General features: G+C 29.4%; 4 protein-coding genes across 4 annotated transcripts, besides 3 other annotated features; 1 reads left to right on the top strand and 3 right to left on the bottom strand.

Moving 5' to 3' along the window:
* Window positions 1–262: 262 nt before the first annotated feature.
* Window positions 263–5964, bottom strand: TVAGG3_0416400 (armadillo (ARM) repeat-containing protein family; the record flags this gene model as incomplete). Its single annotated transcript, XM_001302847.1, has 1 exon — window positions 306–5954. The coding sequence occupies one exon, from the start codon at window positions 5952–5954 to the stop codon at window positions 306–308; it is 5649 nt and encodes a 1882-aa protein (XP_001302848.1).
* A 2911-nt stretch (window positions 5965–8875) lies between these two features.
* Window positions 8876–8913: a mobile genetic element.
* A 1176-nt stretch (window positions 8914–10089) lies between these two features.
* Window positions 10090–10126: a mobile genetic element.
* A 610-nt stretch (window positions 10127–10736) lies between these two features.
* On the bottom strand, window positions 10737–12128 carry TVAGG3_0416370 (protein ubiquitination; the record flags this gene model as incomplete). Its single annotated transcript, XM_001302848.2, has 1 exon — window positions 10807–12128. A coding segment is annotated over one exon (1322 nt), but the record flags the coding sequence as incomplete, so codon positions are not given.
* Window positions 12129–12605: 477 nt separating this feature from the next.
* TVAGG3_0416360 (protein ubiquitination) lies at window positions 12606–14094 on the bottom strand (the record flags this gene model as incomplete). The annotated part of the gene is made up of 1 exon (XM_001302849.1): window positions 12694–14094. One exon carries the CDS (start codon window positions 14092–14094, stop codon window positions 12694–12696), a length of 1401 nt encoding a protein of 466 aa, XP_001302850.1.
* Window positions 14095–14660: 566 nt separating this feature from the next.
* Window positions 14661–15291: a mobile genetic element.
* Window positions 15292–16020: 729 nt separating this feature from the next.
* Window positions 16021–17205, top strand: TVAGG3_0416340 (uncharacterized protein; the record flags this gene model as incomplete). The annotated part of the gene is made up of 1 exon (XM_051233281.1): window positions 16021–17205. A coding segment is annotated over one exon (1185 nt), but the record flags the coding sequence as incomplete, so codon positions are not given.
* Window positions 17206–17915: the final 710 nt, after the last annotated feature.

Genomic DNA, 17915 nt, shown 5'->3' with positions numbered 1-17915 from the left:
AAAATCTCTAAATTACTACTTTTGACTGAATAATCTTATCAAAATTGATCTATTATCATGAAATGCATAATAAATTTTGAGCAATATTTCAATGACAAAGTTGAAATATATAGACATTGTCTCCGAATTCATTGAAAATTATAGTTACGTTTTTTCTGCATTCTCTATATCCAAATCAAATTTCTTAATTATTTTTCAACGACAGGGAATCTATATTCATCGTATAAAACATATGAAAAATTTCAAATGCTACAAAAATATATATAACAAAAAAAATACTTTTTTTTAATAAATAAATATTTTTTTTAAACATTAATACGAAGAATAATTCCAGCAATTGGTGCAATTGAGCATGCACTCTTTTCAGCTCCATTAATTGATATTGTTGCCATTGTTGTAGCCTTTGCAATCATTGGCGGTGCCATGAATCCTGAGCTGAAAGTTCCCAACAAAGTTCCTAACGCTCCGAAACTTGAAGGTTTGATTTCATTCTCTAACAAACCAATTGCGATTTCAGTCACTTTAGAGCAGAATGATTCTGTTTCCTTTCCGAATTTCTTTCTTATATCGCACAAACATCTACAGATTCTTGGTATCTGGCCTCTGCATCTCTGTTCCTGGAGGCATTGTATCAAGAATGGACAGAACTCAGGGTCAGGAGGCGGATCAACAGCTTCCTGTGTGAAAGATAATTGATGTAACATGAAAGCGCTTAAATTAAACGCTCTTTGTGTTGTCAACACCTTTTTCACGAATTCATTTACAACTTTAACATTCGTTATTTCTGCGAAACACTTAAACATTGCGTTCACAATTAACAGTATTCCATCCTTTGGTTTTTCAGTCATTTTGACTTCATTCATTACCAATCTAGAAATATCACTTCTTTCCACGAAAGTTACTGCTTCATCAAGAACAGTTCTAGTACTTAACAAAGTATTTAACAACGATATCGCTCTTACTCTTACAGCTTCTGATTCATTTCTACTTGCCAAAACAGCCAGAATGAAAAGATGTGGTCTTCTCTTTGGAACAGCATCGATAACTCTTTCCAAAGTTGCCAAAGCGTATTCGAGGAAGAAAGGATCATTCTTTGGTTCTGTCAACAAATTCATGACATTTACAAATATTTCTGCTGATGGAGGTTCAATTATTGATCTGCAGAAATAGTTAAATATCGATTTGATGTCCATGAATGGTGTTGAATCTGTTACAACACTTAAAGCATTTGCAAGAAAATCTGGATTACAATGTAAAGGAATTTGCAAATTCTTTTCAAAATACAATAAATGAGCAACACATGTCAATCTCGCGAAAACTTCGAAAGATTCCTTTGATGATTCAATGGAATGCATTGCAGCAAAACAAAGAATGTTGTTTGGAGTGTCAATGTCTTTGTCGTAAAGCAACAACTCATTTAATATTTTGGCCAAACTCTCTGAATATCCGAAAGAATGCCAACGAGAAGCTTTGATTAAATGAGGAACAGTGACTCTGTTTGTTAAAATACAAGCGAGTCTCGTGTTGTTTAATTCGAGAAGACATTCGGCCATTGATATCATTACTTCAGGACGTGTTGCAGCATGAAGAACAGGAACAGCCAACAAAGGATATTTGTTTAATGTCAAGGCAACTTGTGACAATTGGTTTTGTTGTAATTTGTCAACACAAAACTTGATGACGAAATGGAATTCGTTCAATTTCTCAGGAGCTGTTGAAAGTAATCTATCAATGAAATGAGGGAAGAAGGAAACATCAGAGATAGATGTAGCAGGAATACTCAAAATATTATTGGTAAAATCATATTTCGCAACTGAATTATGTTTTCCAATAACTTTCGTAATAACAGCATATATTTCTGTTCTTGTTCTTGGATTCTTGTCACTTAAAGCAACAAGTAACTCAGCAAAACAAAAGTTCATGTCAAATGGCATCGTACGAGTCTTCTTCGCGTGTTTCATCCAAAACTCGTAAATTGTATTCGATGCTCTTTTCTCTTTTTCATCAGTTTTGTCTGAATTTTCTGCCAAACTCAGATAAGTGTTTGATTGAACTTCCTTTCTGAAAAACAGTCTGTTCTTTGTCAATGTAACTCCTGTCTGAGAAACAGTGACTGTCATTCCATTGTCGAAGTGTTTGAAGCAGAAACTGCCTGGAGAATTCAATCCGATGTTGTGTGTGATAGGAATCTTCGCATTCGGGAATTGCTTGATTGCTTCATCGTAATTAACAAGTGTAAACAACTTCACGCCGTCAGGAGGACAAGCAACATCTAAAAGACTCAAAACTTCTTCAGAAACATTCAATAAATAAATCTGACGAACTTTTGAACTCAACAGTTTCAATCCTGAAACCATTGATCGGCCGACATTTACATCTATACTTGATAGTGAACAATCAACTAATACTTCGCAATCAGTGATTGTTATTAGATGCATTTGTACATAGTGAAGCATGTTTTCTGCAGATTTCCAGGAATTCTTGATTCGATCGAGATAAACAACGAGCTGTGGAATTCCTTTGTTGCTTCCTATGAATACCATGACATTGGCATCTCTCATCATAACAACTTGCTGATGATTGATGTTCTCGCCATAGACATGTAACGTGTCGAAACTTGAATTCGTGTGGCAATACTCCAAAAAGTTGTTGTACGCTTCATTGAAGTCAAGTGTCTGGTGGTTGTACTCGCCCATGATACGCATTGACTCGGACATGACTTGGTCGAGATAGGAACTCGTCTTTATGTCCTGAGTGAACTGACCACATGGCTGAGAGTCACCTTTTTCAACTGAAGCGTTGTAGGAGTTCGGCTCGTTGAGGAACTTGCGGAGGAAGTTGTCCGTGAAGCACTTGGAGAAGGTTTCCCGGAGGATTTCGTATGTACGGACAATGGTTGGGTTCTGAGCGATATATCTTATCATTTGCTGTGGATTGTTCTGCTTGTAGTAGGTGTAAATCTGCTTGAGATTCTCTTCCGTGAAGCAGAAGTCGAAGAATGCTTGGAGAAACAGCTCCCAGTCGTAATCATGATTTCTATTAGGGTTCATGACGTATTTGAAGTACTCCATGTGCAAATTGAAGTAGGAAAGGAACTGTAGAGCAGCTTTGTATGATCGCGTATTGCTGTAGACCATAGAATTAAATGTGACATTAATTCTATTGACAGACATTGCGTAATTTCCGTAGTCAAGCTTTGTAACGAGCATACCGTATCCGAATCTCTGTGGATCGAACTCTTCTGTGATTGCTAAAATGATTAATTGTTTGAATTCGTTTGTTGTTTCACTAATTAACTGGAAACATATGTCGAATGCGATCTCGAAGTTCTTCTGCAATAGTTTCCTGATCGTTTCAATGATGGCATCGTTAACACTCGTTCCATCTTTTGCAGTAATCGCGTCTTTGAAAAATGAGTTTACAAAAAGTAAAGTACTCAAAACAGAGAAAACAGTTTTCTTTGCGTTCTTCTCGATATTTGCTGCTGTGTTGTGTTCCTCGTTGAGGATATTGAGGAAAGAAACAGACTCGCAAATGGCTCCGAGCGCTTGGACGGCGAGTTTGACGTTTCCGACTAATTTACATGTTGTATTACAGTATTTGAAGATAAATTCGAGTAATAAGATCAATACTGTATCATCTTGTGATGATTCTTCACCTGTGTATACGGTTTGGATGTAAAGCATTGCTGTTTTGACAAGATTTACATCATCTGTACCGTAATCAGCGCAAATCATGATTCTAAGGATGTTTGCTGTGATGTGCCTTCTCTTTGAGACATCGGAGAACTTCTCTGCCTTAACTAGGTTCATGGCAACCTTAATTAGGCCTAAAGTGAACTTCACTTCATTAAAATATCTTGATAATATCATTTTTTCGGTTGTTTCTATTAATCTGTCTTCAACCATATTAATTGCTTCGGGTCTGATATTTTTGAACGAGTCGATGATAGCACCGTCAATTTTTATCATCTCGAAAACTCTTGAAATAAAGATATTATTGAGGGTTCCGTACTTCAAGGATACTTTCAGACCGTGGATTGGCTGTATCTTGACCTGTGTGAATGGAAGCCATAGAAGGATTTCGTTGAATTCCTTTGTAGGAAGCTGAGGACAAGGAACTCCGAAAGAATCTGTAAGATTCTTAATGGCAAGACGTATCTTGTCAATGATAGAATGCGATACAAGACCAAACATCTCGATAATCAAAAGGCTGTCGAAGCATATTGCAGCAATAATCGGAACAGCTGTTTTCCAAGCTTGTTCTTTGCGATCTTTGATGATGAACGAGAGCCATATTACCGACTGTAAGAAGATTGAGGCCACTTGTGTGGTGTTATACAGAGATTTCTTATACATTTCTAAGAATGTGTTGTAGAATGTGACGTACATGTTATCAAGTGTTGGTATAATGGATTGTGCGTCCGCATCCTTCAAGAAATTCCATACATCGTACGGTAAAAATAAATTTCTAAGCAATAAATACAAATTTGGTGGAGCTTGGAGCGAAACCATCTTCTTGAGTGAGTTCTCAATGAACTGTATGAAGTGATTTAAGTTGAGTAATTCCCTAATAAAGATCTCCATCGGTGGAGATGGGAATAATTGTTCTAATGAGATCTCTGTTTTCGAGATTTGCATTGATGTCTCGAATCTTTGCTTGCAAACGACCATGTCTACAGCTCTTTCATCTTCGCATTTGATCAATTCCCTGGTAATAAAATGCAAAACTTTCTTTGGAAGACTGGCGAGGTCGTAAGGCATCGGATATGATTTAAACATTAAATGGACGAAATCTATACCTTGTGCTCTTGATTTCATGCATTCTCTAGCTAATGTCCAATTACTGCAATTTGCATCTGTTGTTTCGAAGCTTGCGAATTGCGGTAATATGCTTTGTAGTTGTGGATCTCTTTTTCCTGATAAAAGTGTGTAGATGTTTTGTTCTGTAGCTTTAATTTGGTTTTTGAAGTATTCAGAGACAGGTCCTGGGTAAGTATGAGTGAAAAACATGAGCTGAATTATTGCTTGGTAGATGTATTCGACAACTGACTGTTTCGGCTTCTTTTTTGTTATAACATGTAAAAATTGATTAATATCCTTTTGTTCTTGCGAATTTGGGTCTAAAACCTTTTTCATGGCGAATGGAATAAGAAATGCGATCAATGGATAATCGATATAGCTTCCTTTGTCAAATTGAAGAATTCCGCTGATAAAATTCATCAATAGATCGGAATTACATATCTGAATAGCGCACCTGTGCTCTGCTGCATGTTTGAATGAGAACCATTTGAATAACTTGTATAAATTTGTATAAAATGACTGAAGCTCTTCTTGGGCAAATCTTGTTCGGATTTGAGGTAGTGATTCGATGAAGGAAACTAAGGACTCTGGTGATGTCACGATATATTGCAGTCTTTCGAAAAATGCTTCAACAGTTAATTTTGGCTTCAAACCCTTTAAATAAGTTGGAAAGATGTTGATGCCTGCAAGTTCTGCATGCTCTACAATATTTCCAAAGGCACGTAATAGCTTTTCTGACATTTGTGGATGGGTTAATATTGGATTTGACATAATATTCGATAAAACAGTAGGAATTTTTTCATCATTGACAACTGGAGGGAAAATGGCTCCAACGGATGCTAAAGTAATGAGAATGAATTGATCACTGATAGTAGTTTCTGAATTTCCTTGTAGTTGACTTAATTTTGTTGCGAGTGCCAATAGAAAGGCGTGGTATCCCTCCTTAAGTGGCAAATTGCTGCTTGCTTGGATCATCTTTAGAATTTTTGCGCCGGGTTGTTCAATCCATAAATCTTCTTGAAACCATTTCAGCTCTTCCGACGTTAATTGAGACTGTTGAATAAAGGTCTTAAGCTGATGGTTGGTATCGTCGATTAAAACGGCGATTGCGTTATAAGCAGCCATAGATATTTCCATTGTTTTAGCATCCATTCGATTTCCTTTTTGTAAAATCAGAATAAACTTGTTTATTATTTTAGAGGGTGTCCAACCAAAATAACCTTAAAATGAATTTTACCTTTTTGAGTTTTTCTTCATATTCAGAGGAAGTAGAGAAAAGTTTAAACGGTAAATACATGCGAATGCATATCAGCATTATGCTCGAGCTGGATTTGTATATTTTTCTTTTCGTAATTTGAATAAATTCGAAAAATACTGATTTATAAAATTATAATAAGAATTATAATTTACATTAAATATCTGATAAAATAATAAAATAAAAATGATGATTTTTTGAATCAAAAAATTGAACGATGATTTTTTCAAATTATTATATTTATTGTAAATAACGACAACTGAAGGTGAGATATTGAATATTCATGATTGGGAATAAATGTTCAATTTTGAGATTGAGTTGAGATATCATATTAAAAATTGATTTAAAAGGTTAACATATAGCTTAATGATATGTAATATATACATATTATGAGATATGCATATTTAAAAGGGGTATGATCGTTGAAAATGGTATGATTCCTAATTTAATCGGTAGGAAAATATTATGAAATTAAATAGTTAAAAGAATTTCAAATAACTTCTATGTGTGGTATTAAAAGTATCAATATATAGCAAATATAGTAATTAAGGTTTAAAGAAAACAGGGGACACAATTAAACATCTTATATTAATAATAAATTGAGAGCATGTCAATATCTCATAGTTCAATTGGTTTTCTGGTAAAAATGGATCGGTAAAGGTTGCAAGTTTGATTGTGATCAGCGTTTTTTTTAATTTTGAACGATAATAAGATTGTGAATAATAGATAATAGCAACCAAAACATAGTTCGAAAATTTACCTAAAATGATAGAGTATGGTAGGAAGTACATACCCAGGTATCTAAAATATCACCTAAAAGCGCTCTTAATTTATGCCAATTGGCATAATAAAGCTACAATTAGAATGCTGACATGATGAAGAATCATTATGAATCATAATTGGCCAGTATGATACAAGATTTAAGAAATCTTAGAGATTATCTGATTTCATGAAACACAGTGATTACTAAGTTTCAGACTTTGAAATTTTAACATGTTGATATGGGTACATAGGATTTATGATTCCAGTCATTTATTTAAAAAATTAGGAATAAGAATTAATATGATGTGAGTAACATTGGTAATAAATGCTTAATTACTAATATATTATTTCTTGGTAGAAATTAAATGTTTTGGTGGCATTTATAGAAGTTAAGCTGAGAATCAAAAATGCAAAATTTAATTTATTTTCGTGTATCTATATGGGTACACTAAGTTATTGATGTATATATGAAAGAATCATGAAAATGAATTGTGAATCTCAATATTAGTTGTGTAATGCTGCGTCATATTTTGAATTCAAAATATCCATAATGTTGATAAATGTATTTTAAGATAATACATAAAATTAAGCTTGAAAAAAGATATCGAAATGTAATTTTCAATAGATTCAAAGTTTGGCATATATTTTGATTTTAACTATTGATATATTTATCGAACATCTATAGTAATAGAATGCAGAACTAACTAAATATAATCAATAAAAAAATATGAGTTGAAGTAATATTCTAAGAGATATATGTGATGTTACCAATATGACATGATATTAGAAAACTGATTTAATGGCGATGTGAGACTAAATATTATATGATAATGAGTAGGGAAAAAATATTAATATGAATTTCTTGAATTGAATGTATTTGAATGTGTGGTTGAGGATAAATTATTGATATATATATTGGAATATTAACTAGAAATAAGAATAGGAAAGATTGTTAATGAATAATATGAGATTAAAGGAAAATATATTGTTTTAATGGATGAGTGTTGAGGCTCAATATATCTGAAGATTATATATGAGAAAGAATTAAATAAACTATGAAATGAGAGAAAATATAACAAAAATGTATATGAATTATAATAGTATTTAAGAATGAAGATGCGTTATTTATTGATCTGTAACGATGATAGAGGAATGATAAAAGAAAGATATAATGAAAAAAAAAGTTTATTAAAGCATGTTGGGTACAGTTTATAAAATTTTTGGTCATTTTATATAGTAATTAATTATGGAGTCTTCGGGTAATTATAAACTTTTGTTATAATAGAATTATAATTGGAAACTTTGACCGACAAGAGTGTGTTATGCACTCTTGTCGGTCGCAATGTGTCATTCTGGGAGACATTGCCAATGCATGTCTCCCGGAATGACAAATTTTGAACTACTTATTTGCATAAAATACTATTTTCTTTCAAATTTCTGAACTTCATTTTTTTAATATAATAATATTGTATTAACCATTATATTTTCTATCCCTATCTTACTTTTACACTGATGTTCTCAATGAAATCTATTGTATCATATCTCAAATACTCTCAAACAAAATCTTTTAAGATCATCAAAGGATCCACTTGATTTACATCTTTTTTGTACAATGAATGCTAAATACCGACATATGAATCTTCAATATTTTATATTATTTGTCAAATATCTTAAATCTGAGATTGATTTATCCATGATTATTCTAATATTTTTAAAATCATTCTAATTCTTTAATTATTCATTAATTCATATATATATTTGTTAATTTTCTTGATATATCAAACAATCAAAATTGGGAGGAAAAAAATAATTAGATGAGATTTGAACCTGATACCTCTCTTTATAGGTGCAAAAACCGTTCCGTTACACCACATATTTTATTTATATATTTCATATTGACGTTCCTATTAGATTTTAATTTGTGTTTCCCCCTTCTAAAATCCATCATGCTAAATTACTCATTTTGCTTTAATTGACCAAATCGCAAATTATATAATTCTAACATTTCCATAAAAATCTCCCATATTCATTATTTACTTTTTTAATTTTCTTCTTTTGTTGTAAACAGAAATTCATCAAAAGTGACACCTCAGAAAAGCTAAAATATTGAATTTTTGGAACTTTTGATAGAGCACGTTTTTAAATATTAATTAAAGTAAATGTATATTTTGTAAAGATTCTTTTTAATAAAAAACTAAAATTTTGAAGAAGAACACAAAATCTTCTGAAAAATAATATCACATAAACTCATATTATTTTCTAATATATAACTATTTTATATAAAAATCAAATTCAATGATCTTAAAAGCGAAGGATAAACCTCAAAATTTACGAATATAATGAGTGGGAATATAATGCTTATCTATCATAAAACCATATGAAATATCAATTTTTGCTTTACGCCTAATTTTTGACGACAATTAGCAAAAAATGTTAAATGTTAACACTCAGTCCATTTGAATATGAAAAATAAAATTGACTTTGATTAAATGTTTTTATTTATCATGCAATTCTTCTTGCGACCAAAGATTTGAATAAAAGTTCAAAAATAAGATAGCTTAAAAAATAATATACGGTAGTGTTTACTAATAGATGAATAGTATATAAATTCTATTAAAATGGATTTGATCCAAAAAATATAAAACCAAAAATAATTGTTATAATTTAAATGAAGAAGTAATTTAAAACGATTTTATTTATGATCAAATTTTATATATTTTTTTGGATCAAATCTATTTTAATAGAATTTATATACTATTCATCTATTAGTAAACACTACCGTATATTATTTTTTAAGCTATCTTATTTTTTGAACTTTTATTCAAATCTTTGGTCGCAAGAAGAATTGCATGATAAATAAAAACATTTAATCAAAGTCAATTTTATTTTTCATATTCAAATGGACTGAGTGTTAACATTTAACATTTTTTGCTAATTGTCGTCAAAAATTAGGCGTAAAGCAAAAATTGATATTTCATATGGTTTTATGATAGATAAGCATTATATTCCCACTCATTATATTCGTAAATTTTGAGGTTTATCCTTCGCTTTTAAGATCATTGAATTTGATTTTTATATAAAATAGTTATATATTAGAAAATAATATGAGTTTATGTGATATTATTTTTCAGAAGATTTCATTCTATATGCCTATGAAAAGTACTCTCAAAACTAACTTTTTCCTAATTATAATTAAATCTAGAATATTGTATTATGCTTAGTATTATTTCATTTTTCTCATTCAATTTAGAATTTACAAATGTCAAAAAATTGAGAGTTGTCACTTTTGATGAATTTCTGTTTATTACACTTTTACTATTAAATTTCTTTAAATTTTTCAAATATTTTCAAAAAAATAAATTTTTTCCTCATATAATTTTATATCTCAAAATTGAACATTTTATATTACTAGTGAATACAATAGTATTGACCTAGACATCATCCCCATATCATATACCAAATTTGGAGCCAAAATCATCGTTAAATCTTTGGTTGGACACCCTCTATTATTTTATTTCAAAAAAATAAAAAATAGAATGGGTAATGCCAATAATCTAGAATCATCTAGTATCATCAAATATGATTCCGTTAGACCGATTTAATTGATCTGAATGGCAAAATTCTGTAGATTTTTTTTGAGGGCATTCAACTAAAATATGATGTGACTATTAAATAACTTTAGATTTGTATTGAGAAATATTATCTTCATCGTACTATTACTATTATCCATCATATTAACAAAAAAGATACAAAAGATTTATCGATGTGTTGGATCTAAAACTTTACTGTCAGTAAATAGCTAATAATAATATAATATAGCATTACTCTAGTTGAAAAATCCAAAATTACAATAATTATATATGTGAATTTGATTTAATATTAAACAAAAAATTTTAAAATCTCAAATTTTGTTAGAATGGAGATAGTATGTTTGATAAAGTTCAATTTTATTCACATGTTGAAAAAAATATTTTATATCGATATTATTTTGTACCTGATCTAAGAAGAAGATCCATAATCTTCTTATAGTTTTCATTCTCATTTTGTTTCTCTTTCGCATAATCAAGTGCAGTTTTCCCTCCATTGTCTTTGTCATTAAGATCGACACGAATTGAAAATAAATATTCAACAACTTCAAAATGACCTTCCTTTGATGCCCAATGAAGTGATGAACTATTATAATTTGTTTTATCATTTTTATTACATCCTATTTGAATCAAATATTTAACTACTTCAAGATGACCATTTGATGATGCAACAATTAATGGAGACCAACCATTATTATTTTTCTCATCTGGATTTCCTCCCACTGAGATGAGATATTTAACTGTTTCAAGATGACCATTTTTTGCAGCAAAGTAAATGCAATTAGCATCATTATTTTGTTTAGAGTTTACATCACAGCCAATATTTTCCAAGTAAAATATTGTTTCAAGATGACCATTTGATGATGCTCCAAGAATTGGATTAAATCCATTTGTTTCATTTCGCCAGTTTTTATCAAAACCAACTCCAATTAAATATTTTACAATTTCAAGACGTCCTTTTAATGATGCTTCAATTAAACAATTGTTTCCATATTTGTTAACTGCATTTCTATCACAACCACCTTCAATAAGAGATTTTGTAAATTGAAAATCACCCATCATACATGCTTGAATGAGTGGTGTACATTCATATAAATCTCTCTTTTCACTTAATCCAACTGCACATGAAATAGACATCTTCAATTTATCATCTTTATCTGAAAGTCCTTTAAGGAAAAAATAATCTGAATTAAAATCATTTGAATTCAACGGAATTTCACATATTTTTGCAAATTCAATTATAGATTGATTTAACCGATTGTTTTTGTTATTAATTGTTGATATGTCATTTATATATTTCGTGTTTTCTGCTTGAATTTGATTAAATTTATTATTAAGATTTGACAATTCGTCTTTGTATTGTTTATTTTCACATCTGTATTGTTTATTTTCACATCTGTATTGTTTAATTTCATTTTCCATGATAGCGATCTTTGATTCGAGATTTTGAATTTCTGATTTTAATTTTATAATTTCTTTTGAATCTGAATTAAATTTGTCATTGTATTTTTCGAAAAAATTGATTAATGAACGTGAAGATTTGAGTTTGAGGCAATCTTTGTAGATATTAAGAACGTCAATGGCGTCTTGATAAAGATTGACTTTTTCTAATACTTGAGATATGTAATCTTTATCAACAATATCATAGAAAGTATCTTTATCGATGTATTCTTGAATGTTTTTAGCGAAGCTATTGACATCAATTGTAAGCCCACTACTCATTATAATAAATCGAATGAAAAGTCGTCAACTTAAAAAAGTGTCTCTTCTATTCCAATCTTGTTTTTTATCAAAAGTTGAATGAAAAAATAATATTAGAATATATCATAGATGTCAGTTGTTATGCTCATTTTGATTTTTCATATGAAGTGAAATCAATTAGATTCAGAATTAAAAACTACACTAAAATATTGTTGATATCATAAATTCACCAATAAATTGTTATATGTAAAGCATTTATGAGGAATCATCTCTATTGGTCTAATTTAATTGTGGATCATTCTAGACGATCAAAATTCACTCAATTTTTCGCATTTTAACAGCTTTTAGAAATTAGAGGTGTCGCGTGACAAAAGTTTCATGAGATAAAATTAACATTACAAGCATCTCTTATATCCAAACAAGTTCAAATATATATAGTTCTTTCTTAACTTTTAAACTATCTATTATTTATTAAATAGTAAATAAAGAGCTATTTTTAAAATCTTAAATTTTGTTAGAATGGAGATAGTATGTTTGATAAAGTTCAATTTTATTCACATGTTGAAAAAAATATTTTATATCGATATTATTTTGTACCTGATCTAAGAAGAAGATCCATAATCTTCTTATAGTTTTCATTCTCATTTTGTTTCTCTTTCGCATAATCAAGTGCAGTTTTCCCTCCATTGTCTTTGTCATTAAGATCGACACGAATTGAAAATAAATATTCAACAACTTCAAAATGACCTTCCTTTGATGCCCAATGAAGTGATGAACTATTATAATTTGTTTTATCATTTTTATTACATCCTATTTGAATCAAATATTTAACTACTTCAAGATGACCATTTGATGATGCAACAATTAATGGAGACCAACCATTATTATTTTTCTCCGGATTTCCTCCAACTGAAACAAGATATTTAACTGTTTCAAGATGGCCATTTTGTGATGCAATGTAAATACAATTTGCATTATTATTATTTTTAGAGTTTACGTCACAACCAATACTTGTCAAATATTTAACTGTTTCAAGACGACCTTCTTGTGATGCACAAAGAATTGGATTAAATCCATTTGTTTCATTTCGCCAGTTTTTATCAAAACCAACTCCAATTAAATATTTTACAATTTCAAGACGTCCTTTTAATGATGCTTCAATTAAACAATTGTTTCCGAATTTATTAACTGCATTTCTATCACAACCTCCTTCAATAAGAGATTTTGTTAATTGAAGATTTCCATTAGTACATGCCATAATAAGTGGAGTATTTTGATCAGAATCTCTCTTTTCACTTAATCCATCTGCACATGAAATAGACATTCTCGATTTATCATCTTTATCTGAAAGTTCTTTAAGGAAATTGTAAACTGAATCAAAATCATTTGAATTTCGCAATTCAGAAATTTTTGCAAATTCATTGATAGATTGATTTGATTGACTGTTTTTGTTATTGAGAGAAGATATTTCGTCTTTGTATCTTGTATTTTCTGTTTGAATTCGATTAATTTTGTTATTAAGATTAGATATTTCGTCTTTGTATTGTTTTTCTGCGTTTTTATATTGGTTGATTTCATTTTCCATCGTAGCGATCTTTGATTTGAGAGTTTGAATTTCAGATTTTAATTGTGTGACTTCTTCTGAATCTGAATTAATTTTTGCGTTGTATTTCTTAATATAATCAATTAATGAACGAGAAGATTCGAGTTTCAGGCTCTTTTTGTAGAAATTAAGAACGCCAATCGCGTCTTCGAATGAATCAATGAAAACATTGCATTTCTGAATAAAACAAAATAGTTCAGATATGCTATACTTTGATTTGCCTTGAGAAAGAAGAGTAGTTAAATCGTTTGATTTAAGATTGGCTTTTTCTAATACTTTTGGAATGTCATCTTTATCTACAATATCATAGAAATTGTCTTGTTCGATATATGTTTGAATGTTGTTAGCGATAAAATCTAAATCAACAGTCAGATCTTGACTCATCGAAAAAAAGTATAAAGTCAAAAAATTTCATTGTTATCAGTTTTGGTCATAAAGATTCAACAATTTCTTTTACACATCAGAAAACATTGCACAGATGTCAACTAACATTGTTTTGATATCTACTAAATTCTATCCAATAGTAGTAGGATATGATGGGTTTTGTGACTTTTTTTGTTACATCTATATATAGACGATGCATTAAAATATATTTATTTATAAACCATTAAAAAAATTAAAGTTATTTTTAAAATAATTTATTTTTTTATTCTTACATAAATGACCCAACAAGTAAAACCAGATAAAATAGATTATCGAATTTTAGAGGATGGTGTTCCTGTTTATATTCAAAGATTTAAAGGGAAGCAATATTATAGAATTGTTAATCCTGAATACATAAAACATATATTTAAAAAGGAAGACTGTGAATTATTAAACGTTAATGAATATGAAACCAATAAATCAAAATTGAAATATAAATATATTGGAAGTGATGAAAGGTGTAAAGATAAAGATAAAGTTTATACAGTTTCATATAATGAATGGAAAACCAATAAGATAAGAAAACATTTAGGAGATTATGGGAAATGTTCTGAATTCTTTAAATCTAGTATGTACGAGAGAGTAAAAGAAATTAGAAATAATTATTTTCATGAATAAAAGATTCACTACCATAATGAAATAAAAAATAAAAAAAATTTAAAAAAATAAACTTCTTACGAAAAATTAAAACTTAGTTATGTTTATTATTTTATTTTTTTATTTTGTATGAAATGAGCGTTAAAACTAACAACGTTAAAAAATTAGGATTCACAAACGAGGAAATAAAGGATATATTAGAGGAGGTGGGTTATGAAGTTAATAAATATTATTTAAGAAATTGTCAAAAATTTGCCGAGTTATTAAATGATTTAGATTATGATGGAAAAATGAATAAAGATGATGTTATAAATTTCTTATATCCTACATCTGAAGAAGAAAAACCTAAAGAACCTGATGTTTTCCCTGAATATTATGAAGAACGGATTAAAGATGATGAATACGATGAAATTGAAAGACTGAAAAAAATAAGAGATGAAATAGATGAAAAAATTAAGGAATTAAGAGAAGTTGAAAAATATAATGAAAATGAAGTAGAGGGTTTAATGAATATCCCAGCTTCAGAATCAGAAGTACAGAAATCTCATGAAGAAAGATATAAAAATTATGTCTCAGAATCAACACAAAATTTATTAGATGGTGAAATAGACGAAACACTTTCAGAAGAAGGTACTAAATTTATTCGTAAACATAAGTTACAATTTATTGATAATGAAGAATACCCTTGTATCTTACTTTCACCCCCTCTCGATTCTGAGAAATTCAAAAAAGCTCTTAAAAACGTGACATATGCAACTAATACGATTAAGAAAGAAGATCATGATATTTACACAAATTATTATTTAAATAAATGCACAGGTGTTGATAAAGTTTTTGATTTATTAGATAAAATATCAAAAGAAACCATTGGAACATATAAAATTTTATGTGATTGCGGTTTCATTGTTGAAGATACTAATAATGTTTCATATGAAAGAACAGCACCGAAGGAAGATGAAGTGGAAAGGTCTATACCATTCGTTATTAAGAATATAAAAGATATGAAAACGTATAAGCATTATATTTATTCATTTATTTCAGAAAAAATGGAAGCAACCCATAAAACATCTTCTCATCATTTTATAGCTATTCATACATTCCTTTTCAAAGTTGTGAAATTAAATAAGACAGGAATTAGATTTAATGTATCAGGGTACGCATTCTTGAGTAAATTAAAATGTATTCGTCACGTCGCAGATGATAAAAATTTATGTGTTCTTAATTCATTTTATGGGCTTTAAAAAATAAACTTTATTTTTATTTATTTTTTAATTTTTTATTCTTACATAAATGAACAAAAACGGAACAGCTAAAATGAATGATAATCAAATTAGAGCAGAAGGTAGAAGGTTATTTAAACGCTTCTATAACATTCCTGATGGTGTTAATCCTAAAACTCGTAGAAGTTATTTAAATGAAGCAATAGATTCATATGAAGGGTTTGACATTTCATCAGAAAGTGAGAGATTAGCGAGAATGTTAAATGTTAATATTGATTTCTATTATTGTGATCCTCAACCAGAAGACGTGGACATAAATAAGGTAGACTTTCCATTAGTGGAATCAATAATGATAGATCCAGAATTTGAAACAGTAAATATTTTATTAACACAGAGTCCATGTGGAAAACTTCACGCTGACAGAATAACAGACGTTGAAGCACTCACCGGCTATAAAGTTTGTCCATATTGTAAAGAAGAAGTTTATTCTATCCGTGAGGATCCAGAAAGGAAAAACCAAAGAAGATTTTTAAAGCATTGTGAGAAATGTAAAGAAAATAATGGAAGATTAATTCAAGACGTTCAATTGCAAAAGACCCAGCAACCATATGCACCACATATTACGAAACAGAAGATATATCAGTGGTTATTAGCTCATAATTTGCAGGAATATTATCAACCGACAAGATATTATATTACTTTTGACTTCGAAACATTAGAGACTAAAGAAGAATTACAACTTTCTGAGTGTGCAACTTTGAACGCTTACTTAAAACCATTCATGGTATCATCAACGGTTAAATTAAATGATAAAACATATACGAGGAATTTTTGTTTAACTTCGAATGATTCTTTTATTTCTGACTGGATTGAATTTTTATTTTCAACCTGTTCATTAGTTGCTAAATCAAATATGAGTCAATACGATGAATTAATGAAGCCGCAAACGGTGGGGACTTTGTCCCATACATTAAATGAAAAACAGAAGGAAGCATTTAAAGAACTTCTAGATGAGGAATTCAATAAAGTGAATATCATAGGTTTTAATTCGGGAAAGTTTGATTTAAATTTAATTCTTCGTGATTTAAACACTGCAAAATGGAAAATAAAATCAATGCTGGGTTCATCTTCACAATTTAAGCAAGTCATTGTAAAGAAAACAAACGCTCCATATGAATTGAGATTTATTGACATCAGAAATTATATAGCGGGTGGGACATTAGACCAATTCACTCAAGATTTCGGAAATAATAAAACACGTGTTAAATCCTTTTTCCCTTATCAATTCATCACGTGGGAGAATTACGAAGAAGAATTATATAAAGAGGAACCATTCACGAAAGATTCATTTTATTCAGCATTAACTCAAGAAACTATATCAGATAGTGATTATCAAATATATCTCAATGATGCTAAAAATTTTAAGAATAGATTAGAATATTTTATTCATTATTGCAATAAAGATGTTGAAATTATGATTGACCCAATCGATAAAATTATTGAAGAAACATTTGTTTATAAAATTGACATGCTTCATAATCTTTCTTTATCATCGAATGCTTCAATGATTCGTTACGCTTTAGCATATAAAGACTTTAATCCTAATGAAAAATATCCTGAGGAAGAGATAGAATCAAGTTTTGAATTAACGAAAAAGTATTGGAAATATAAAATTGAATCATATAAGAAACAAGATGAAAAAGCAGAAAGAGATACTAAAAATAATGTTTCAATGGATGATTTTCAATACTATCACAATTTAATCCTTTCATCTAAATGCAAAATGTGTGGTAAAGCGTTTACATATGCAAATAAACCAACATTGGATAGAATCGATAATGAAAAACCACATACCAAAGAAAATTGTCAGTTAATGTGTTGTTATTGCAATGTCGTAAAATCAAATAAAGATGAAGATGTTCAACGTTTAAGAATCAATTTAAGAAATTATGCATTAAAAAATAA

The sequence above is a fragment of the Trichomonas vaginalis genome, chromosome V, assembly GCF_026262505.1.
Source record: "Trichomonas vaginalis G3 chromosome V, whole genome shotgun sequence".
Taxonomy (NCBI): domain Eukaryota; phylum Parabasalia; order Trichomonadida; family Trichomonadidae; genus Trichomonas; species Trichomonas vaginalis.
Note: the sequence above shows the minus strand (reverse complement) of the source record. Positions and strands in the feature narration are given on the sequence as shown.